This window comes from Nothoprocta perdicaria, unplaced genomic scaffold (assembly GCF_003342845.1).
Source record: "Nothoprocta perdicaria isolate Ctin4 unplaced genomic scaffold, notPer1 scaffold_275, whole genome shotgun sequence".
NCBI lineage: Eukaryota > Metazoa > Chordata > Aves > Tinamiformes > Tinamidae > Nothoprocta > Nothoprocta perdicaria.
Window position 1 is genome coordinate 256,107 of NW_020455505.1, and position 23,465 is coordinate 279,571.

Sequence of the window (23,465 nt, forward strand, 5' to 3'; positions counted from 1 at the left end):
TCTTTAGTGAGTAATAAATAACCACTGTGAAAAACAATAATAATGTTGGATTGCTTGCTCTGTGGATATTCCCCCATAGTCTCTAACCTAGATCTAACTTTCTCACAAATTCAAATTGATCATTGTAAGAGTCACGACAACTGAGAATACCACAGTCCTTTCCTCAGATCTGTGGGGGTTTTTTTTTTTTTTTTCCCACCCCTTCCTTCTCCCCCTCAGAATTCCAAGAAAAAACTCTTTGTTCTAAGAGATTGCCTGGACTCTGGAGGAAGCTTCCTTTTGCTCCTGGTGCACTGTTTCGCCCATATCATTGCTGCTGACTTCAATGAGGACTCCAACCCAGTCTTTCTGAAGGTTTTTTATCAGGTACATCACTGTATTCCAAGTGACATTGCATTATAGAAGTGTTTGGAGAAAAAAAATAAAGAGCAGGTTCTTCTTGTACACCTAATAATAGGAAGTAAGAGGAGAGGTGTAGTAAGACAGTCAGCTAGTACCATAACTGTAGTCATACTTACACAGTAGCTATTCACAGAAAGATTCATATTCAGGCAATCAGAGAATATCAGTTAGCTCCAGATGCTACAGAGGATCCCAACATATCATGCACTAACCTCTTGTATACTATACTAACTGACAAATAACTGTGTGTTCCACTGACAGAAAAGGAGAGATAGATCCAGAACTATATCCTCCAACTGGGCACCACATGGCAGAATCAAACAGAATGCTTTCATAATCAGAGTCCTGACTCAAGAGAATTATAGGAGACATAGAAGAAGAAATAGCAGCTTCTCATAACACCTCTAATTTGAGTCTTTTATATAAACTATCTTTGCACTGCTAGGAATGTTAGTTGTCAGCTAGTTTTTCCTAGAGATATTGCCAGGGCACGCACTGATTTTAACCCCCTGTTGAGAGCTATTCTTTATGAATAGTGACTCTCATCGTGATTGAGAAGGACTCCCAGCATTGCTTGAAAGGCTACACAGCACAGATATCCATAATGAGATTCTCCTCCTGTCTGGTACAATGTTCTCATGATCATCTCTCCATAATCACGGCCATGAACACCACCATATTAACCCCATTTCACAGAATACTTGCTATTTATATAAAGTCCCCATGAGACCAATAAGCCTATCTTTTGAGATAAACAGGCTTTCAGAAGTAGAAAACTGGCTTGATAGCCTTGTGTTGTCCTGTTTTTCCCCCACTATCACTTAGTAGATACATTCAAGGGGTTACCTATCATCAAATCCTGTGTGACTGTTTTTGGATTTTTAAAACAATTTCTGTTTCTAGGCACTAAAGGCTTGTTTCAGTGAAATGTTCTCCCTCAGACTCCAGATATCAGCAGTGCTTCAGGGCAATAAATTCTCCAGAATAAGTGAGATGATGCTGAAGGAAGAACCCTTCTCTGAAGGGGAAGTAAGTCTCATATCTCAACTTTTTGAGATCAAAGTGAAAAGCCTTCAAGAGATGGGAACCTTTGAAAAGGTAAGAGGATTCATGACTCCTAATCGGGTAGGAAAATAAGAAGGGAGCTTTCTACCTTAGTTGAAAAGTGTCAATTTCAAGCTGCCTGTAAATGCCTTTATTCCCTGCCCGCCACCCCCCAGAAAAAACACACACACACTTGCCCTTTCCCTAAATAATAGGTTTAAATGGTATCAGGAAGCATGCCCTATATGATGACAACTCCTAAATTTTAAGATACCTCTAATATGTTAAAACTGAACAGTTTCACAAGCTGTCATTTTCTAAACTCTCCTATCAAAGGATTTGAACTTCTTACAAATTGCATAGAAGACCATACCATAAAGCTTAAAGATTCTATGAAGGATTTTTAACAGTAACCTGCCTTACTCCACTTTTGTGCTTTTTCACAGCATGTAAAGGAGAGCAGGAAATCTATGTTCCCTAAGAAACTTGAGAAGCCACTAAGTGACAGGTTATCTGTGAAGAGAAAAGAGCCTTTCCTTTATGCCATGAACAGCTATGACACCAACAGCTTTGAACAGAGAACATGGTGAGAATAATCTGATAGAAGGTATTTACATTGTGCTGTTCCAAACAAGCAACTGAACTGTTTACATTGGGAACAGGGTGGTAAATGGAAGGGAAAGAGAAGCACAAAGTGATAGACAAAGTAAATCAGTAAATCATGACCCCTCTTTAACTAAAGCCAATCCTACCCTCTTTAATACAAGATGTAGTCACAGGTAATCTGTGGCCAAAGTATGTCACCAGATTAATTACTTCTCTATAAGCTATCATTAAACTATAGCTATTGAGAATGTAATTTCAGCAACGACAGAATCACATTTCTATCTTTTCCTTCTTATCAAGCTAAGAGTATCACTTCAGCAGTGGCATTTATTATGTCTCATTTACAGCATCAATTTTCATTTCTTCAGCTTGGAAGAAAGCAGCACTTGCTTCTCCCCTTCAGAACTGGAAGACTAAGTGAATGTATTAACTGAAAAGCTGGTGAATATTGTCCAGAATGAACAGATTTTAAACAGCATAGGCAATGAAAACTTGTCCTTTGACCACCTTGAAAGCAATGCCTTGGAGAAAGACCATTTGGTAAAACAAATAAATGCATTGGAAGAAGAGACAGTGCAAAGCAAAACGTTTTAACCTTATTCAGAGGAAGATGGAGTGGTGCAGTTTCCGTGTGGCTCTCTGGCCTTTATATTCCAGCTTTATGCTGAAATGAATCTTGGTTTTGGTGGAGTTTATACAGCTTTGTTTCCCCCTTCATATTAAAGGCTTGTTAAATTTGCAGTGAAAGCCATGTAGATATCTAACACCTTAACCTACTTCACTACATCAAGATGTAGAAAGGCATACCACCTCGTGCCTCTTCTGTCCGTAAGAAGGTCCAACTTAGCTGTCAAAAGAACATGAAGAGGTAAAAGCCCAGCTGGAGCTAAAAGCATGTCTGGCACATACTTAAGTCCCCTCCAGTGAATACAGAAGGGATTCCACTTCTTATGTGAAGAGTTCACATACATACACACACAGCACACAACTTACTAAGCCTGCCTTAACTACCTTTGCCAGAAGAAAGACTCAAACAGTCAAGAATGTTGATTCTTCCTTGACTTGGGCCATCACCAAACACGGCTTTGTTAAACTCCCTTCAGGACACTGATAGCAGATCAGACAGCTCTTAAAAAACACGAGTAGATTTATTGATATCTGCATTTCCTTTTTAACTTACAAATAGAGTCTTACACATGAATTTTCAATTTTAAATACTAATAAAACATTAAAATGGTTACATAATAAAACCGTATAGTTTCAAACACACACGACCGCATCAGTGCTTTTTACATCATTTACACAACTTCAGTGTCAGCCTTCATTCTGTGCCACACTTAAGTGTTTCAACTGCCTGAAACAGGCACACCCACAGTTCTACCGCTTGGTATTGATCCAATGGTATCTATCAATACGCGGTCCTGTGAAAGCAGCTGTTGGCCTGTAGACTCTGTAACCCCTGTGCTGGGCATAATATGAGCCTGTCTGAGGAGGTCCATCAGTCATATATGCCTTCCTATGAAGATACTGAGACCAGGTCTGTATAGGTGGTTTGCAGAAGTCATTGAACTATACAGCAAGAAATGAGAGATCGTTATAGCTCTTTTTGAGGTAGAAGGGGAGACTGGTCCGGCCAGTTTAGCCTATGGCCTGCCTCTGTGAATGAGGCTGTAGCAAGGGCTCTAGATCTTAGAGAGAGCATTATCACATGCTTACCTGATAGACACTGTTAGGATTGCTGACAGTAGGGATCGTTTTTGGCTCCTTGTTGAAGCTCTCCTCATCTGAAGAGGTACCAGAATGATAGTCCAATGCTGCTCTATCAACAGCATAGCTGATCTGCTGTGGAAGCTCTCGGTTCTCTTCTCCTTGGAAATGAGCAATCGTGAAAGGCCGGTTCTTCTCTCCATATCTGAAAGTATTTGTATAATGCAGCTCTGTGCTGGAAGCAGGCACTTCTGCTACTACAGGCACCAATAATGAAATATACGCCCAGACATTAAGTCTCTAGTAATAAGCTTAAAGGATCAACCTTGTACTAGAGCACTTGACACAGGTGGTATCTTTAATTAGAGCTTCACAGCTCACCTGCAGCATACTTCAAATGGATCAACCCATAGCGTCATCTCTTTTGGCAAACCAAGATGATTGAAGTCCACATTACTCTCCACACAAGCTTGCTCCAGCAGTGGATCTCTCCTTTGGTGTTTGTTTATCCTTATACACCTTGGGGTAGGAGTATAAGTGCAGGATGTAAAGCAAGATTAAACCACAACTACACAAGTACAGCCCATACATAAATATATTTAAATTCAGTAATGATTTTCTCTGCTACCCTATTGATTCAATGGCACACAGCCTTAACCAGCTGTCAGCCTAAAAGGAGATGCTTTATAAATCCAGAAAAAGATTCTACAATGCAGCAGCTCACTTCAGAGATCGTTATTAGACAGCCAGAGGCAGATAAGATATATTCTGGGTTCAGTTCAGACCACTCAGTTCCTACATTCAAGTAGTCAGACAGCTACTCAGTGTTACACACATTGCTTCCCACCCTCAGTTTCCTAGCTGCATCCAGGCACATGTGAAAGCACTTCACTAAAACCCTTTTCAACATAAGTGCATCTTTATCTGTCAATAGAATTTCTTCCCCCTCAAGCTGAGGAAGGGGGTCAGTAGCTCTCTAAAGGTTTTGCCTCACTACATTTTACATTTACTTGCTGCTCGTTTCCACTGTAAGGTCTCCAGATATGGAGAAGATGTTCACTACAGCTTGATATTTTTCAAAAAAGTGTTGTAGTCCTTCCACACCCTTCTACCAGCGCTTTTCTTACCTGAAAGCTTGTCCTCTGGATGGATTGTCCAGATACCAATGATCCTTGTACTTTTCAAACAGTATTGTTGTCAGTTTAGTTGCAAATTTCTCCATTTTTCGTTTACTCAGCTTGTCTTGCCTTTTTATTAGCCTTGTGATGAAGAAGACTGTGGCAGCAATTTCATCTTTCATTTTAAAGTACAGAAGGTGCTTTAGCTGTTGAATAGTTATCAGTAGAAATAAGACACTAGTTTAGAGACATTTGATAACATTAAGGTGCTAATCTTATTCAAATAAGGTAGTGAGCCTATTCAAAAATAAGTGTTGCAGAACCTTCAGCATAAACTATGCCAGATAAAAGCTAGATATTCTGCAGAGATCTAGGAAGATAACATATTGCCAAACAGGTTCTAATAATGAACTCAATTTAATGCATTACTGGAAGGCACAGTTATTACAGTACCTAATATAGGAACATTTACAGAGTACTACTTGTCATTTATATATTAGAACCCCAAATCAGCAGTCCCTATAGATAATCCTTTTAAAATATAACATGAACATTACCTTTTCACACCACAACTGATATCTTCGGTCTGATCAAAGTCACAAATCTTACACAGGATTCTAAAGAAACAGGTTTAGTATCCAAAAAAAAACCCCAGAAGAACCCACCTAAAAACTAAAAGCAAAACAAAAACAAGAAAAAAAAAAACCCAAGAAAAAAATCTTTAAATCCATTTTCAGGCTAACTTACCTGGGGTTTATATAGAACTGGAAATCAGGTGGCCCTTGGGAAAGCAACGATATTCAGGTGCACTGCATTAAGTTGCCTGACATGCTGATTTCAAAGCTATTTCCAGTCTACTTGTTTTTATCCTAATATCAGCCCCCTCTTTTTAAGGAAATCAATTCTGCATTGTGTTCTCTTGTGTCCATTGGTCTATATCATAAATGCTATTTTATTTTTACTGAAATTTTCATTATGAGAAAAATAGTTCCAGATTTATTAATTACCAAAGTTATACCTGACAGCTCCTAGCAAACAACACAGGCTTGTATGAAGCCCTCACATTTGCTATTCTTTATCTTGAAATTTGTTATATGACTCTTGTCATGACATAAATTTTACTAGGTTTCTACATAAATGTTCCCATGATTTGTAAAGCCTTATGCTATGCTTGAGGCATTCCGTGAAGAGCGCGAATGACTCTTAAAGGATTGACAGGAAGGCACTTTCTCAAATATGAGCACTACAGTGTTTAAAACTTCAGGCAGTAATTACTCAGAGCACAACCAGAGAAAAGCTGATGCATTCTGTTTTTTCTTCCCTTTGCTGTCTCAGGAATTTGTGCCTCCCATGCCAAAAAGCAGGAACTGTCAAGACAAGAGAACAAATTAAGGTGAAAAGAGCTGAGTTTTTAAACTGATTCTTGATTTTATTGTGGATATTGTAACTAATCAATTCAAGTGCTTACCTTCAGTATCGGATTAGATTGTGATAAAATCAAAAAATCACAGAATGGTTAAGGTTGGAAGGAACCCAGCTAGTCCAACCCCCTGCTCCACCAGGAACACCTAGAGCCCAGGGCACCCGATCACATTCAGACAGGTCTGCAGATCTCCAGAAAAGGAGAGCCCACAACCTGCCAGGGCAGCCTGTTCCAGGGCTCTGTCACCCTGAAAGGAAAGAAGTTCTTCCTCACGTGGAAATTGAACTGCCTGGATTTCAACGTGTAGCCGTTGCCCCTTGTCCTATCATTGGCCACCACTGAGAAGAGTGATGGATATGAAATACAGTCAATAAGCAAAATGAAGTATAATAGAAATGAGGTAATAAATTTTAAAAGGTATTTTTCTCTTTTCTTTTCCTCATGTATCTACATACTTCCTTTAACCAGTACTTTTCAATCTCCATTCCAAAACCAGAGAACACAAGTCTGAGATACATTATGACTCTTCAGAAAGTGTTCAGTAGCACCAGAGGTCGAACTCTAATATCCAGGCCAGTGTGTCAAGCACAACACTGTCACTGCCATGTACTCTGCACTGCACTTGCTAGCATGTGATGACAAATACACATGCCACGAGTCATTCTTTCCCTTCTGCATAAAGCAAAAGACGGTGATGATAGTCTGCTCTGGGTTTTCTGGAAAATGGTGTCCGACAACAGGAAATCACTGCTACACATTACCATGAAGAAAGTCTATACAAGTTTTTTTAAGAGTTTGTCTTCTCTTTCTATGGAGTCTGTGAGGAATCTTACTTTCCCCTGACCCTTTGCATCCCACACACCAAAATTAGCTCTGAGCAATAGATGAGAATTCATGAATGGGCAAAATGGATTTTCATGCCTGAGGCCTGAACTGCATTTGAGAGATTTAAAATTGCTTTAAAAATATCAGGCAATTGAAGGGTCTTTTTTTTTTTTTTTTTTTTTTTTTTTTTTTTTTTTTTTTTTTTTTTTTTTTTTTTTTTTTTTTTTCTGGCCTGAATGGATTTCCTTGTAAACCCTGAAAACCCAATTCACAGCCACCTCAATCTGGCTTTGTTTTTAAGTTTCTGTTGCATGGTGACATGTCAAAAGCACAAAAAGTGTTCCCAAGATACTGCATCTTTTTATCTCACAGATTTTGGTAAAGATTGTAGCTGAGCTGTATAACACGCGGCCAATATGGCGCTTTATGGAGCTTCATTTTGACAATGAAATAAGTTAATAAGAGGAATTAGTTAGCTGCAGTCCTCCTGAGAGCAAGTGTTCACAGTCTTCTCCTTGACTGACACTATGATAGTCTTCTCACTTAGTGGATTGTCAACTTTCTGGACAGCACTGCACACAACAGCAGCGATATTCTAGTCCTGCACTATTTACACAGAACTCTGCTCTGCAGAGATATCTGAAATAGTCTCGAAGAGTATTTCAGCATTCTCATCTAGCCACACGTAAAGCCCCCACTTGCTAGGTCCCAAGGAGATATCGCTCGCTTCATGACGTATCTTAAGTGCCTGAGAGTTTTTTTACCAGAATTATAGAGACATATTCCAAGGCTTTGCAGAGAGAAAAACTAAGGCACATGCAGAGTGTGAAGTGATTGCAGTGAAGTTTTTTCTAGTGTCTTTACTTCTAGCAAATTCTAGCAGGAAAGACGCAGTTGGGAGGAAGTACCACAGACCTGGGCTTTCAACTACGCTGACAAAGAAGTGTCCGGGAAAATATTAAACAAATGCAACATTCACATCCGAAAAATGACAGCTCATGCACATAATTATGGGTTTTGAAGTTCTCTTCCTTAATGGTTTAGTCACTCAGGGTTCATGAGTAATCAGAGGCATAGAAACTATGAATCCTCTAGGGATGATGTTGTTTCTTGCCAAAGCACAGGAAGTTGCTGTTTAGTCTCGTTTCTTCTGCCTTCATGTAATTTTCCAGCAATATCATGATCTAATATTACAATTTAATAAAAGATCTGACTTCTGCCTATAAACCTTGTTTTCTTTTTATCAGGGCTAAAATAACACTCCTACTGCAGAACAGCATCACACGGCCCCCTTCCCCTGCCACTGGCGTTGGTAATTCGAGCGTAGTTTCCATGGGGGCTCTGACCCCAGTGCAATTAGGGCTCAGGAATTATTCAGCCACTTTTTCTCAGTCGCTTTTCCTCAATGAATGCTGGACTGGTTTAGGGTTGCTAGAGCACATCAGCTGATGGGACGTCTGAACTGTCTTAAACGTGTCCGGGCAGGTCCTGGAAGTTTCGAAATTCCGGGACAAAAGTGTGAGGTGCGTGGATTCCACAAAGGGCAATCAGAGAGAAGTCTGAATCCCTACACCTCCTTTTGTTCAGCTACTTGTTCCCATAGTTAACACACAAGCTGTAAAGCGGTAGTAAACAAAGCTTTTCACCTGAGAAACCAGAGGGAGCAGTGAAATCAGTCATGCAAAATTCTTGGCAATTCATCCAGACGGCTCTCATTTTTAAGGCTGTCACTGATAAAGAAGTACAGTGCTGAGAGCTTTTAATTTAGTATTTTCAATATCAAACAAGAGTGCGTAAATGTTTTTGATAATGACACTGCTTAAAAGAAGCCAAAAAAACAGAGATTATTGCCACTGTCTGGCTTCCCACTTTAATGACAAGAAAACCCATCTCTTTTTCTTAGGCTTGAACTCAGATCCTTCACAATGCTCTCACTTTTCACTGGCTTACAGGAAACATAGTTTTATTTACTCTGTTTGGACAGTAACAAGCTGAGAAACAGAGCTTCAAACACAAAATCTGGACTGTCCATCCCAATGTGAGATCCCCCAAGCAACAGTCCATGAATTATGCTCCAGCTCATTCCCAAGCACATCCCAGCAGAAATTGTTAGCATCCCAGCAGCATTTGCAAAGAAGAAAAGCAGGATTAATAACTAACATGAGATAAGTGAGCAGACTTTTGTATCTTCTGCTAAATGGTGCTGTTGGTTTTTAATCATTCTTAGAACAAAAAAATAAAAATAAAAAGAGAGAAGCCAGTTTGCTTCATTCTAGTGCCTGGCCGTAAGTAGCCAGATTCAGAGCTCACTGAACTCAACAGAAATCTGTCCAAAGACTTCAGTGGGATTCAGATCAGGCCCCTAACTCAGCACAAGCATTCTTAGTTAGATTAAATTATGGGTCTCCGGGATCACCAGGCAAGCCTAGGCATGAACTACAAAGGGAAAAGAGTCAGGCACAGTTTCTCTAGTAACTGCAGGCCAAACCAAGAGCAAACACTGTCTGCCTAAACAGATTGCTAGCAAGGGTCACTCTTGCAGTTTCCTTTTTTCTTTTTTTTCTTTTTTTCTTTTCTTTCTCTTTTTTTTTTTTTTTTTTTATTTTTAGCAATTGAGCACGTGCAACCAACAAAGCAAGGTCCAGATTACTGTTAGCAATCTCCATTCTACGAGCCATTCAGCTTTGGAGGCTGATGAATGACAGACACCTTGTCTAGGTAAGATACGTAAGCCCTAACTCTTGACAGAAAATCAGTAAGCGTGAGCTAGTTCGATACAGGAAAACTAAATTCTAGTATGTTGATTGTTCACAGAAATTTTTCCCTTTTAGATTATGAGAGTGACTCTTTCTGGGCCTAAATGGCAAGTTTAAGAATATTTACTTAAAATGTGAATCATTTATTTAAGACTTTCATTTTTACCTAATTACTTAGTAACTCAATGGATATTCTGTAAATAGCTCAACATGGTTACCTGCAATTTTTCTACATAGACATCTTACTGTGAGTACTGTTATTTTATTATGCATTGCACACACAACAACATGGCCATGCTAACGACACTGATTAGTAGCGGGGGATGACTTTCCACAGGAAAACCCTCATTCCTATAAAGGGCCTTTGGGTCCAGGTCTGAAAGAACATTGTGCCAGCAGGAGAAGTGTGATGGTGTGACACGATTGGGTCATACTGTGCCAACAGATGAGATAAGCGTCACTGCAACTGTGCACCACTATTAAACATTTCTGTCTCACAACTCCATAGCTACCTCAATTTGTCATCTCCCAGATCTGCAGCATTTCACTTCAGCATCTGCTTTACCTCAGTCAGTGAGTTGTCATTCTCCTTTCTGTCATTTTTCTCTCTTTCTGAGATAAGTCCATGCAGTTATATAGTAATGTTTAGCACCTTCTATTGTTATTAATGGAATTCCCATTACAAAATACGGATTGTGAAAAACTTACATTGCCTTGCAGCGGATCTTAATTGTTTGAGCACAGCATGTTACTAGAATTTTACTTATGATGACCAATCTTTGTTGACTAAAGGAATAAAATAAACTGAAATAGACTGGTGATGGTCTAGCATGCTATAAAACGGAATAACATGGGTTAAGTAATTGAGCTTACTTTATACACTCTTAGAGCTAACTGAAAATTGTTTCTGCTAGTGGAACACCCTTTCTCCTGCTCTGCCTTGGCCGCCCATGCAGCCAGCATGGAGGATAGGACAGCGAAAGTGGGGGCAAACTGCACTGCAGCGACGCATCATCTCATCTACCTGTCCTCTACCCAAATAGTAGCAGGGTTGGGACATGTTGGGCTGGTGGCGCGGAGGAAAAGAGCAAAGATCAAGTACAGAAACAAGGCTGGAAATGCAAGAGAGAGAGAGAGGACTGCAGGAAGCTGAACAGGCCAGGAACTGGCTGAACAAACGGCTATTTGTTCATTCTGTTTGGCTATCTTTTTGCACATCTGACTACGGTTCCGAGGCTCCCTAGACGGCCAAAACCAGGCTCCAGCTGTCAGTGTAGGGGGATGTGCCTGGACCACCACATGCAACAGGATAGCCCAGGTCACCCTCAACAGCTGTGACACAACCTGCAGCTCTTGGCTCACAGGAGAAAGGCAAACGCCTGGCTTTGCCCACAGAAACCTTTCATGACAAAGCATCCCTGCATTCTAAAGCAAGGGCCCATCCTCCTTGCAGAAGCTGCACCTGAGCGACCATGACAACGGAGCGTACACAAAGGTTGCAGGCATGGGGCTGCCCCACAGCCCAGACGGGACACTCCAGCCCAGGCACCCTAAGGGTGGAGACGGGGCACCCATGTGCCGCCGCAGGAAACGCTCCCAGGGGCACCTTTGTCCCTTAAAAGATCGCTGGGTACCAATGGACACGTAGCTGTGCTAGTCATGAGAAACGGGACGAAATGAAGAGTTAAGAAGCTGGCCAATTTCCCCTTTCCATTTCAGCTTCTCCATTTTAAGCTTCATTCAGTCCTTACTCCATATAAATTCCATCTTTATCATCAGGATTATTACAAGGTAAGTTGCTAAAGGGTAAGTCCTGAATTCCTTTTTATGCATTTTTATAAGTAATTTTTCATGAGAGCAAGCTTTTATTTTTAATTGATAGGACAAATTTTCCTTATAAGCTCAGTAAGAATAACCTCATAAGCTTTCCTTATAAGCTCTATTAAGAATAACCTGGTTAACTTATAAAAATATTTGTATCACATAATTAATTGCAGACACATATAGAGTTTTGTTCTGCAGAACAGATGTGCTCAATGTTACGGCTACCACAGATTAGTGCAAAAGGTTTGAGCAGCCTGACAGCTGCCTACTGGCCCTACCTGTGTTCACTGTCTTACCTCGCACTCACTTCTGAAATCATCTTCGTACTGCACCTACCACACTTCGATTTGTTAAAAACAATTACTTTGTGAAATAAAGACATGAAGGGACAGCAAGGGTGACCTGACCAATGTTTTTCATTACTGAGAACTGTTTCCTTTTATAAGAGCAGCTGATGCGATAGAATGAGTTAATACACATTACTGGAAGTGCTTTCTTTGTTTCCAGGTTTGAATGCCATGACCCCATTACAGAAGGAGTGCTTGGTTTGTAGGCAGTGTAGTTAGCTGATTGTATCCACTGCTTCGCAATCACTAACTTCACTGCCATCAAAACAAGGCACAGAATTCCCTGCTACAACCTCAGGACAGAAAATGCCTAATACCATCCTCATGCCTAATGTAAAATTATTAATAATGCCTATTTGACTGTATCTTTTTAAATGAATTTTAAGGCCTGGGAAAATTGATCCTTGGTAGTATTAGAACCTTCTATAGGAGTTTATTTAAAATCAAAACCAGAATACCAGTCTTCATAAAAGTAGATGTTGAAAGGCAACTGTCCCTTACATTACATCAGCCTAGTTACTAGGCAGTGTAGTTAGCTGATTGCCAAAGGTAACAATCACTAACCACACAGCCAGGTAAAAAGGCTTGGAAGATATCTCAATGGAAACCACATGCACAGGAAGGCACGGAGACTAACGTCTTTGCGTTGGTATGCAACTCACAAGCGGGGCTGTAACACAAAGTAAGTGAGACAAACTGGTTTGCCAGTCACACATGTACGAGACACCAGTATAGCTGTCCAACCATACTGCTTTTTAACTACAGGTACGTGTGTGATGATACACGACTTCACTCAGAACTGTTTGGTGTACAAAAAAGAACACGAGAGCAAACTGAAAGGCTATTTTTTTTTCTCTCTCTCTCATTTGCAGACACTAGGTCCAACTCTGGCTGTTTTCCTCAACCTTACATTTGTGTAATGACACTTTTAGTCCTATTTCCTCCTAATAAATAAAATGCAAGCTTATGATTCTTTTGTGGAAATGAATGTTGTCTTTTGTTCTGACCAGCTTGAGATCTTAGAGCCTCTTTGCTAGACACCACACAAACACAGGCTAAAAAGAGGGTTCCACAGAAGTGACCTGCTGCATTTACTGCCTGGCTTGCCCACCCTGGCTGAGCTTTTGGCAAGGTCGGTCACCAATGACTCACCCTGCCACCAGCTCCTGGTTGGAGCCTGACGCTCCCTGGGAAGCAGCACGGACACGGATGTGGACATGGACACCGACGGCCTTTGGTCTTTTGTTAAGGGCGGCATTACATAGCGCTGCCCTTCCTTTCGTGCCGCTCTGCTGGCGTCAGAGCGAGCGTTCCTCCCAGCCCAGAGATGCAGCAGGAAGGCGTGACTTGACTTTACGCCTGCAAACGGCACTCAGCAGCGGGCACTGAGGCTCCTTGGCCGGGCGCTTCCGAGAGCACGTTTCAAGAGCAGAGAGGAAGCGGATGACTGCAAAGTACCGAGAGCCCAGGGCAGCAAGGTTTACATAGGTCTCCGGTCCATAATGCAAGCGCCAGGAGAGGAAAAAAGAAACGCAGCGCGGATGCGGGCACCTGCCGCGTCAGGTGACGGTGACCGGAAGGTGCACCGGGCGCTGCCGCCCTCCCGCCAAGCCAGGGATGGGGGACCCGGGGCTGCAGCCTGGTCGAGGGAGAGCCAGGGGCACGCTGGGGACAGAGCGTGGCCACCGCTCAGCCCCGCTGCCCGCCACTGGCCTGGTCTTCACGGGCTCAAGCGCCAGCAACGTGGCGGCCGCTCGCTCCTTCTGGAGCTCGGCCGCCCTCCCGCCGCACATCGAGTCCTGCCTGGCGCCTGCGGCCCTGCACCGTGAGGGGACCCTGCCCCCCGGCCCGGGCCCACACCTTCCCTCTACCACCTGGCGGCCCCGCATCTTCCCTGAGGCCCCCCAGCTCCCGCGAGGACGCCCGCCTGCCCCGGGGCCCGGTGCTCGCTCCAGCTCCCCACTCACGCGCATGCACTTTCCTCAGGGCCCCTCCGCTTTCCTGGGGCCCTGCACCCTCCCCAGCCCCGCAAAGAGCTACCCCAGGGCTGGCACCCTAACGCGGTGCTTTTCACGGGCTTTCTCGGTAATTCAGCCCCGGGGCCGTGTTTGCTAGCAAGGCTACAGCAATTAATCCATGCTCTCTATTCTAATACTACTGTTTTTTTCCTCACGTGATTTTTCTTTCAGGAAGGAGTACTGCTGTGCAGGGCCCGCTGCTTGTCAGCAGTTAAGTATCAAGGACTGCCTGCCCCAGTTTGCTAAGCCTTCGCCAGCTGCCTAGTTTTCTCGGAGGGATTTATTCCGGGGAGCAAATAACGAGTGATGCCAAAAGCTCTGGGTGTCGGGGCAGCCCCAAACTCTGCACAGGGCAGATGCTTGGGCTGCCTTGGAGGTCCGGACGAGGGGTCTGAAGCTCTCCGAGCAGCCCCAACGTGCACTAGGCATTTTGCCCTCTGGGAAGCATGGTTGTGGCACAAGGCCTTGGTCAATTGCTTCTCATTCATTGTATTTAGAAAATGAGAAAAACAGTGAGAAAGAGAGAATCTTGGAAGCTCACAACATGCAGAAAATTGAAGAAAAAGAAAAGTATCTTCAGCAGGTAAGAACCACTGACTGGAGTATAGCAAGAAACGCCTGTCAAAGAGCTGTTTGATTCAATCTGCTGTCCGCTGAATAAATGGCATCAGTATCCCCTCGTATGTCTTCAGACATACTAGACTCTCACTTTTATGCAGGATGGAAATCCCCAAAGACTAAAGAGGTGTTTGGTTTTTTTTCCAGTAATCAGGAATACAGACTCTGGAATTTGTAAAAGAAGAAGCCTTCCTATGCATGTTGTTTTGATCATCTGGGAGCCAGTTTTTAAATTTATTTTCCAGATAACTGTTTTTCATTAATGATAGAATCAACTGTTAAGAGCTGAATTGCAAAGTTGTAACTCTGTAGTGTGAATAACAAGTTTTCAGGGTCATTTCTGCATTTTGCTGAGTTTCTACTCAGGCTCTGGGGGGATCCACATGTCATTTTTCCCTCTCTACAGTTAATTTGTTCACGGTGTGCTCATAATGTCTATCCCAGTTTAGTACCTAGAAAGAGAGGGCTTTTTGGCTGCTGTTGTTGTTTTTTGAAAACGGTGCCACTTTCACATACAAAGCACTGCCATAGATCAATTGCAGTACAGCTCAAAGAGTTGGTTTATTTCTTAGTTGTCTTTCTCAGTTATTAATAGATCTCTCCATTAGCCTCTGCCCAGCAGCAGCAAGTGCCAAGAGCTGATTGAGGGCGAGATACGGGAAACCTGGTAGTGGGTAGTTATTAAACAAACTTCCATAGGAATGCTTCTGCCATAGCCTGTCACTCAGGCATAGGTTAGGTGATGTTTTTAGACCGATATAATTGCAGAACTGCTTGACTAAGCCACTTCACATCCTACTCAGCTCCAGAACAAACTGCAGGCTTCAGCAAACATCATGAAAATTCAGTTGAAAACACTACCTTTACCAAAGAAGGTGTAATTGTGATGTAGAATCTTGCTGGTTTGCAAAGAGCCTTTCTGACTTCAGTGTAGTTTTACTTACATCAGTCTGCCCTGGCACTGCAAAATCAGGAGTTTATTTAACCATATTTGTAGAACTGGTAATTGGTGAAGGATCGGTTTAATTCAGCTTGCAATGAGGTATATATACTCAAAGCCAAATTTTATTTGCAAACAAAAATTTTGAAAATCAGTATTTATCTACATAATATTTTTGCTCATAAGGTACGCTCCCTATTTACTGAAGACTGCATGATTCATATTTATGCAATGAGACAAGCATTTTATTGCCCATAAAAAGAAGCAAAATAAGCAACCTAGTGTTTGCATCTTTGAGGTCCATCCCCTCCATAGCAGTGGGGTTGAACGAAGTGGATAGACTTTGGGGTTTCTCCTGATGCTTTGCCAAGGAAAAAAAAAAATGTTTGGCCAACAACAGTTGTGCTTGCTTTCGAGACATTGATATACGCTGAAGATATCAACCCTTCCCAAAGTCACCATTCATACGACCTGTAAATACTATTCCATATGTATATGAGGAATGCAATTCACACTAGTAATGGAAATCTAAGACAACTGAAGTCAAACATTGTAAAAGGACTGCCAGCCTAACTCTGTAATTATAGTATATTTTACCAGTTTTACTAAAACGTTCTGTGTTTTTAATGAAAAGCCTCTACTCTATATTTGGGAAGCAGGCCAGGCAATCTGCAAAAGATGTGGAAAGGCGCTGAGGTCTGCAAATCTTTACTGCAAGTCAGCAATCCTCTTTTTCCAATTAATAACCCTGTAATGCATCTCAGCCATTAGCATCAATTAGCCTTCTTTCTACGTATTGGCTGGAGTTAGCAATGATTCCCTACTTCTTCAGTTCATCTTTTTAAAATTCAGTAACAATGGTGATGCTAAGGTTTTGCAGCTTTGGGCATCTGGCAGCCATCAAGTTGGCTGATTAATTTCAATGAATAAATTACTTTATTCTAAACTACAGGACATGCTATAAGCCTCGAGTAAGTCTAGGAAAATGATAACTAATGCACTGAATGCACTAAGAATAATGTTCACATTGCTATCAGTCGCAGGTGTCATTTTCTGCTCAAACACAGACTGCAAACCTGACATCCTGCTCTTACTTACTAGGATATCAAAACTCGGAATCTGTATTCTTATGTGCACATCTAGGCAGTGAATTTTGTCTACACAGCGGTACAGTGTCAGGATTTTTCAGAAAGGAAGCTTAGTTACCTTAACATTGTCATATCATCATTTGGCAGTGCATTTATTTATTATAAATACTTGTTTTATTTAGGTGGCTAATTTCATACAAAATAGGAGGGCAGCACATTGGAAAAGAGCTGCTATCCTTTGAAACATTCGTTTTACTAGACTATTCTGAAACCCATTTATTCCCACATGCTTTACAGGGTATTTCATGATTATCAAAGAAACTACAGGAACAGAAACACCGCAAATCAGAGTAATGAGCTAAATACAGCAAGAACTGGAATGCTTAGCTTGTGTGAATAAGGTCTTTGTATCGCTAGGTACTTTTTTCACTCTACTTTCTCCTTGAATATTGGTATTTCTTGGTTATTTTCAGTTTCTCCATTCTAAAATTGTGCTCTACCAGCTTTTTGTCATCGTTCTGTTTACTAGGGCCATGAGGCCCCTCACGGTCCCTAATGGTCCTGAAGAGCCTCACCTGGGGTCTCCTCCCACAGCCCCACCCAGGGGCGGTCTCTTTGCAATGGACCTGTCTGCCTTGCCCTGGGTTGTATCCCACCCAGGTTATCCTCATTAGGGCTGATCCATACTTAAGGATTCCCTTCCCAGGTTGCATTTCTATTTGCCTCCTCGCAACAACTTTCTTTAGCTTTTTGTTGAAAATGGTTGCTACCTCTCTTTACTGTCTCCCAAGGTACGGCAGGGCTGTACTCTTTCTTTCATTTATGGTTTAAAAAGCATTCTTTTTCATTGTAGTAAAGACTAGTTTATTCCGGAGAGGCATTCTGAAGAAGAGTTTTTGGCTGGGTGCACCTCTCTGATGAACAGTGTTTTGTAGTGAGTCATTGTGTATATGAGAATCCTGAATTGCCTTATTTTGTGAATCTCTAGATTAACAAAGAACTGTTTGCTTATCTGTGTGTACAGAGATGTATATGTTTATGAAAAATATGCTTGCATTTATATGTATATCAAATGTATAATTGTATATATTTTTCCTGGATTTATTGTGCTTATTTTCTATCTTAGGCCAAGAAAAGAGAAGAAATACTAGCTTTACTGAGGAAGCAGAGAGAAGAAAGGATTGCAGTAAGTCTGACTTATTTTCAGCTTCCTTCTGCAGGCATGTGCGACTATACACCACAGACAACATTGCAAGTATGGTAGTCCAGAATATAAAAGCTTTTGGGGTATGACAAAGTGTGCCATAGCTGACAAAGTTTTACAATAGCAGAAAGTCAGTTTGAACTCTAGTAAGCATGGGGAGAGGTTGGCTGTGTTGAGCAGATCCACCAAGCAGGGAGTTCTCTCGGTCCTGCGCCTCTGAAGGTATCAGGCCTGACTGAAGCAGAAGGCACAGAAGCCAGGCATAACCAGGTGCTCCTTGAAGCACAGTTTCCCTTTGTCTACATGTAACTTAGCTACAAGGCAGCGACTTTACTTTTTCCAAGTACTGGAACTGGGTAGTTGGGGCAGCTCCCATGTGGTCTTGTGTGGGAGGAGCCCATAGGAACTGCAGCCCACCTCAGTGGTAGAGGCAGGTGGGAAGCAGGGCATGTATGGAAAAGTGCTGAATGTTTAAAGCTGGAAGACATTTGGATTGGGAAGAGAAATACTGCAGAAGCAGTGGCCAACACTGTCAGAGTAGTGATGAGGAAAGGGTCTTCAGCAGGGACTTAGAGATGTATAGCAGAAGGACGTCAGTTATGTAATTCACTGAACTAGAATGAAGTCAAATGAAAACAGCCTTTTTAAAATCTAATATGCTGAAATCATCTTCATAACCTATCAACCATAACTCTAGCTGTTTTTTCCTGTTGTTGTCTCAAAGAGCTTTTTTTCCCTTCCACTGAAGTACTAAAACTTTTGGGGTTGTAATAGAGCGATAAAACTTGCAGCAGGTTTGGCTTGCACTGCTCTGTAAAAAGCTTTCATAAACCAAATCTGGACAATAAAAGGAAGAAATCCGTTTAGGATTTTTATTATCAGCAATGAACACTAGATTTACTAGTTTATAATATTTTTTGCTTGGTCTGACTGGAAGCTTATTAAGAAGAGAAAATTCTACAATAAGATCCTTATTATATTAAGGTAGTCCTTTCCTTCAGTTGTAATTTGCAAGATACAAAGCAGAGATGGATGTTTGTAACCCATATAAGGATAAATACTTCATCTGAAGAGTTACAGATCCTGATAATATAATTTAATTACCCTCAGTAGAGGAGAGCAGAACAGAAGTTTTTAAGCTGATGAATGTAGTGATCTGACAAGAGACTTAGAAAGCAGAATTTCAAAGCATGCTTTCAGGAATGACATGCTCATTTCAGACATCAACTCATCTTTCTTTCCTCACTTCAGATTTTTAATGGCTTCATATTAAGTACTTTCTTAGAGTTCATGAAAATGCTGAACCAAACACATGTGCTTTATCCAAATGGAATGTTTTAAAACTAGGTGTGTAACAAGAGAATTTCTGCACTTCTGATGCGATACCTTAAATGGGTTTTATACTGTGAAATACTTGAGTATCCTTCTAGCATGAGTAGCTTGAGGTGGAGAAGGAAAAAAAAAACAAAAGCTCTGAATGATTTTCTAATGCTAATGTAGCCTTTTCTCAGCATTTCTATAAAACTATTTTCCAGGATAGGCAGTCTAAGTTTAGAATGAATTAGAGGTAACTAATCAATCTTTTCTCTTTTTAGAAAGAATTGATTTCTTGTCCATATAAACCAAGGATCAAAACAGATCAATTAAGGTGATTAAAGTACTTAAAATAAGGATTTTACTCCGCGTAAGTAGCCAGGCCTGGTTTGCAGCAGGGAGGAGGGATACAAGGATGTTGTTTTTTCCAAACAATAAGAATAATTAAAAATAAGCATGCAGTTTTATTCTGTATTATTTGTTATGATAAGCACTGGAGACTGAAAGGCTAGTCTGCCTGATACTGCTGTTCTGTACTTGGTTTTAAATGCACAACAGGCATGAACATGTCATAAGCACAAATGTAAATCACTGACTTCTTGGTGTTTTGATTATGTCTAAGTAGGGAGGTGAGAAAAGCAATGAAACTACAGTTATTAAAAATAATCTATAAAGATTTTAGGTTTGTATTTTGGTTCAAAAGCAGGAAGTCCGGAAGAAGATCACAACTGGCCGAGGGTTTACGTGCTTTTTCAGAGGATTAGGAAATAACTGATGCTCTTCCTTTGCAAAGCATATCCTTATCATAAAGTAAGGAAAGAGATCAAAATCTTTAGTATCATGTGATATGGATGTTCTTTTTGTTGTGATTTTGTACATCTTAGTTCCTTGGTGTCTGACCCTTGTATAGATCCAGAGGTAGATGGCCATAATAAGACATAACTTCATGATATAATACGTTGTGTGTGACTTGTTCACAAACTCTTGAAACTCTATTTGGAACTCAAAATCAGTCTTGCAAACGTGCAGATCTGCATAACCTTTAAGGGCACACAGCACAGGAGTCTAATTATTAACCCAGAGTGACAGCTTGATTTTGAAAATATTTGTCTGGATGCATTACAGTATCCTTGCATGGTGTATTGAGAATCTGGAAAGGCGACCCTCTAAAGATATGTAAAGATCTTAGAACTGTGTGGGAACAAATGACCTGAAATAGATTTTCATGCGGTTTAGGCCAGTGATTTAGATGTAGGAGTCGCTAAACCAGGCGGTGAAGGACTCTTTAATTTGCAACCAACTTTAGGCCTGAGGTTGCTGACAATCTGGTTCTGTTAGGTCAGACAGTTTCCTTTCTGGGTCTCGGCTCTGACCTCCTGTAATGATGTAAATACTGTTCTTTCCCATTGTCAGTACGTATTTACTAAAGTAAACAGGATCCCAGCAACTGTCTGATAGGGGCTATGTAAGCAGAAACTCAAGTTTAAGGTCATTCTCTATTATTTCCAGACTCTGGGATTGAGGAGGATTAGAGAACTGCTTTAAACTCAAGCAGCATGTTGTAGCTGCGGGGAGTGTTGTGTGTGCTCCTAATCTGTTGTCGTGAAAGGGATTCTCTTGAAGCAATAGATTTACCTGGCCTCCTAAAACTGATTACTCCAAGATAAACAGGACTAATACTTAAACATACTTGCTAGTTGATTCTTTTCACATGTGCCTTCTAGTCTGTGCTATAAAACAGAATTCATTTCTTAATTAAATCAGCAGTGCTGTGCCTATCCAAAAACCTTATTTTCTTTTGCCAAGGTTAATTACCAGTCAAGTGGGAACTACAGGCATTGTGTTAAAAATGCATTGCCCCATGGGCCAAAAGAATTAAGCTGCAATGTAAGCACTGAAGAACTACACTCAGTATGATCTTTTTGTTAATTTGAGGAGGGAGGCAGAAAAAAATGCTATCTCTTGCTTGAAAATGCTGACAGGGTAGCTCACAGCCTTTGATTCAGCAGTTTCTTCTCTTTAATAAATGACATTTAAGTAACTTAAGTGAGGCCGTTTTTTTCCTCACACTGGCACCAGTTTAGGCAAGACTGTCGCTGAACGTCCACGCCTCAAACACTAAGCAATGAATCTATAGCTTCCATCTTCCTTCCAAGTTAACATATGGATATGAAAGTTGAGAAATGACACACAATTCATTTTGAAAGCAAATGCTTCAAGAAAGTACTGGGCTTTAGATGGAATTAATTCCAAGCAGGACCATAGCTACCTTCAAAGCTGGCTAGAAGGGCGGACAGAAGCATCTGGAACAAATGCCGAGGCTCCAGGTATAATGTCTTCTGAGGAGGGTGGCTGTAGGGAGGCGCAGGTATGAAGGGATGTCCTGCAGGACCCTTCCAGGTACCACAGAAGGCAAGCAGGGGCAGAACTGGTGGCGCTGGGTGCTGCAAGTGACACTTGATGGCATTGAGAGAGCTGAAATGCACATTTTAGCCAGCAGTTTATGACCTGTGAAGAACACTGTACTGTAAGTTAGCATATTGTCCTGTTATATTGATGCAGTCATGTATAACTGAGTGTGGAGTGTACCGCTCTCTCCATTCTGAAGCAACGTAATTGTAGTACAATGCTTTGACTGGTGGTTGTGTTTCATAAGCTGCAGTTACTGCCCTGCTAAGTTAGTGTTTCTGATCTGGTTCTGTTTTTTCCAGCAGGGGGAAGGTGTCTGACTGTGACCTTGCAGATCAAGAAGCAGTCAAAGCCCTCGAATAGATCAGCTAAGTTGTCTGATAGGGAATAGTGCTGCTTTGTTCAAGAAATAACATCCAGCTCCCAGGACCAGGCTGTTCTAGACTTGAAGACACCTATGTTCTGATTTTGATAGCATTTCTAGTTGTTCCTAGTGTGACAAAGGCTGTGGATAGATTTGGAGCATTTTTTCAGCCTGTAGAATTTTGTTTTGCTAAGTTTAAAACAATAAATGTTTAATTCAAAGACTTTGAGGCAACAAATGTCTTTACTCACTAAAGTGCTATGCCCTAGTGTGGAAACATGGATCTTGTAAACAGTCGGGTGTTTTTTAATTGCACTGGTGGTTTCCCTTTGCCTTGGTACTGTAGCAGTGTCTGGAGGATGCCAGTAGCTGCTTGCCAATCTTGAGTCCTTCCCCAAGCTGCTGCCTAATGGAAAGCCACAAGATGGTAAAGGGCCTATGGCTCTTACAGAAACCATAAATCTCTCCTGAAGGCTTGTGTCTTCTAATGCTTGTTACTAAGTGGTAAATATTGCTAGTACTTTGTTCCATGGAGATATGTTAAGGCATTACAGAAATGCCTTCTGAGAGGTGTAGCATGCATGGCATGTTAGGCTGCTAAAACCATTGGCAGTGGTGGGTTTTAATCTGCGTTACAAAACATGCACGGCTGTAAGGATGATTTGCTTCTTTACTTTCTAGGAAAGGCAATTATTTTACTTTGCAAAAGAGAAATCTCCTAAAATAGGATGTCTTTTGTGACAAGGGTTCTTCCAATGACAGATGTACTGTAATAGAGGCAATGAAGCCTTGCCTGTTGAAGATTTAAGGGTTCCAGTGCGAACTACTGACAGCTCAGATGCTCAGTTCTTCCTTATTTTTATGCCAAATCATACTCATGAATAGTTGGTAAGTAGCTAATTGCATGTCACTTTCAATGGGCATATTCCACTCAGGTGTTGTGGCGGATTTTCAAAGGATTTCAGATCTAGTCTTTCAAAAGAAGTTAGATGTAAAAGCCTATGTTGCCAGAGTACTAACCTTCCTTCTGGTAAGGTGGAAGACCCTGAATTTTTTTTAAAAAAACCACTTGTGCCAGTCAAGCTGCCATGTGTGCATGTCAGCAAATGCCTGACCCTAATCACCAGGGAATTAGAAAACGCAGCAGCAGGATGCTGTTGCTGTGCCCATTTCCCAGGCAGCTGTGATGCAGATGTGGGCAAAGCTGCAGCCTTAGGGGCAGCTGCCTCGGTGCCGCCTGGCTTCTGGTGAGCTGCGGTGCTCCATTTCGGAGCCCTGCTTTTGGCTGGGTTCTCGCCCTTCTGGCGGCTGCGGACTTGCCCCGGCTTTGCTGCGCGGCCGGAGCCGCTCCAGGTGCGCGCAGGGGAGGCTCCTGCCTCCCTCCCTCCCTCGCTCCGAACACGCCCCGCATGCGGCGGCCGCCCGTCCCGGCGCCGCCCCGTCCCGCCCCGGGCGCCG

At 41.7% G+C, this 23,465-nt stretch overlaps 2 protein-coding genes across 2 annotated transcripts in view; one reads left to right on the top strand and one right to left on the bottom strand.

Annotated features, from left to right (window-relative positions):
- Window positions 1–3,230: 3,230 nt before the first annotated feature.
- Window positions 3,231–5,563, bottom strand: BTG4 (BTG anti-proliferation factor 4). The gene is made up of 5 exons (XM_026041016.1): window positions 5,435–5,563; window positions 4,887–5,083; window positions 4,141–4,278; window positions 3,769–3,964; window positions 3,231–3,621 (listed from the first exon to the last, which is right to left on the bottom strand). Exons 2-5 carry the CDS (start codon window positions 5,057–5,059, stop codon window positions 3,430–3,432), a joined length of 699 nt encoding a protein of 232 aa, XP_025896801.1. The 5' UTR covers window positions 5,060–5,083; window positions 5,435–5,563; the 3' UTR covers window positions 3,231–3,429.
- An 8,106-nt stretch (window positions 5,564–13,669) lies between these two features.
- The window catches only part of LAYN (layilin), a 17,730-nt gene continuing 7,934 nt past the window's right edge, over window positions 13,670–23,465 (top strand). The window contains exons 1-2 of the mRNA XM_026041027.1: window positions 13,670–13,877; window positions 17,843–17,902. Coding sequence (XP_025896812.1) covers window positions 13,670–13,877; window positions 17,843–17,902 — 268 coding nt within the window. The remainder of the gene's footprint in view (window positions 13,878–17,842; window positions 17,903–23,465) is intronic.

Excerpts from the sequence above, each read along its gene's own strand:
- BTG4 (XM_026041016.1), bottom strand. The coding sequence starts at position 5,059 with ATGAAAGATGAAATTGCTGCCACAGTCTTCTTCATCACAAGGCTAATA. Across the intron at positions 4,279-4,886 it reads TCCAGAGGACAAGCTTTCAG|GTGTATAAGGATAAACAAAC; the intron begins GTAAGAAAAGCG and ends TCCTACCCCAAG. Across the intron at positions 3,965-4,140 it reads CCATTTGAAGTATGCTGCAG|ATATGGAGAGAAGAACCGGC; the intron begins GTGAGCTGTGAA and ends AAATACTTTCAG.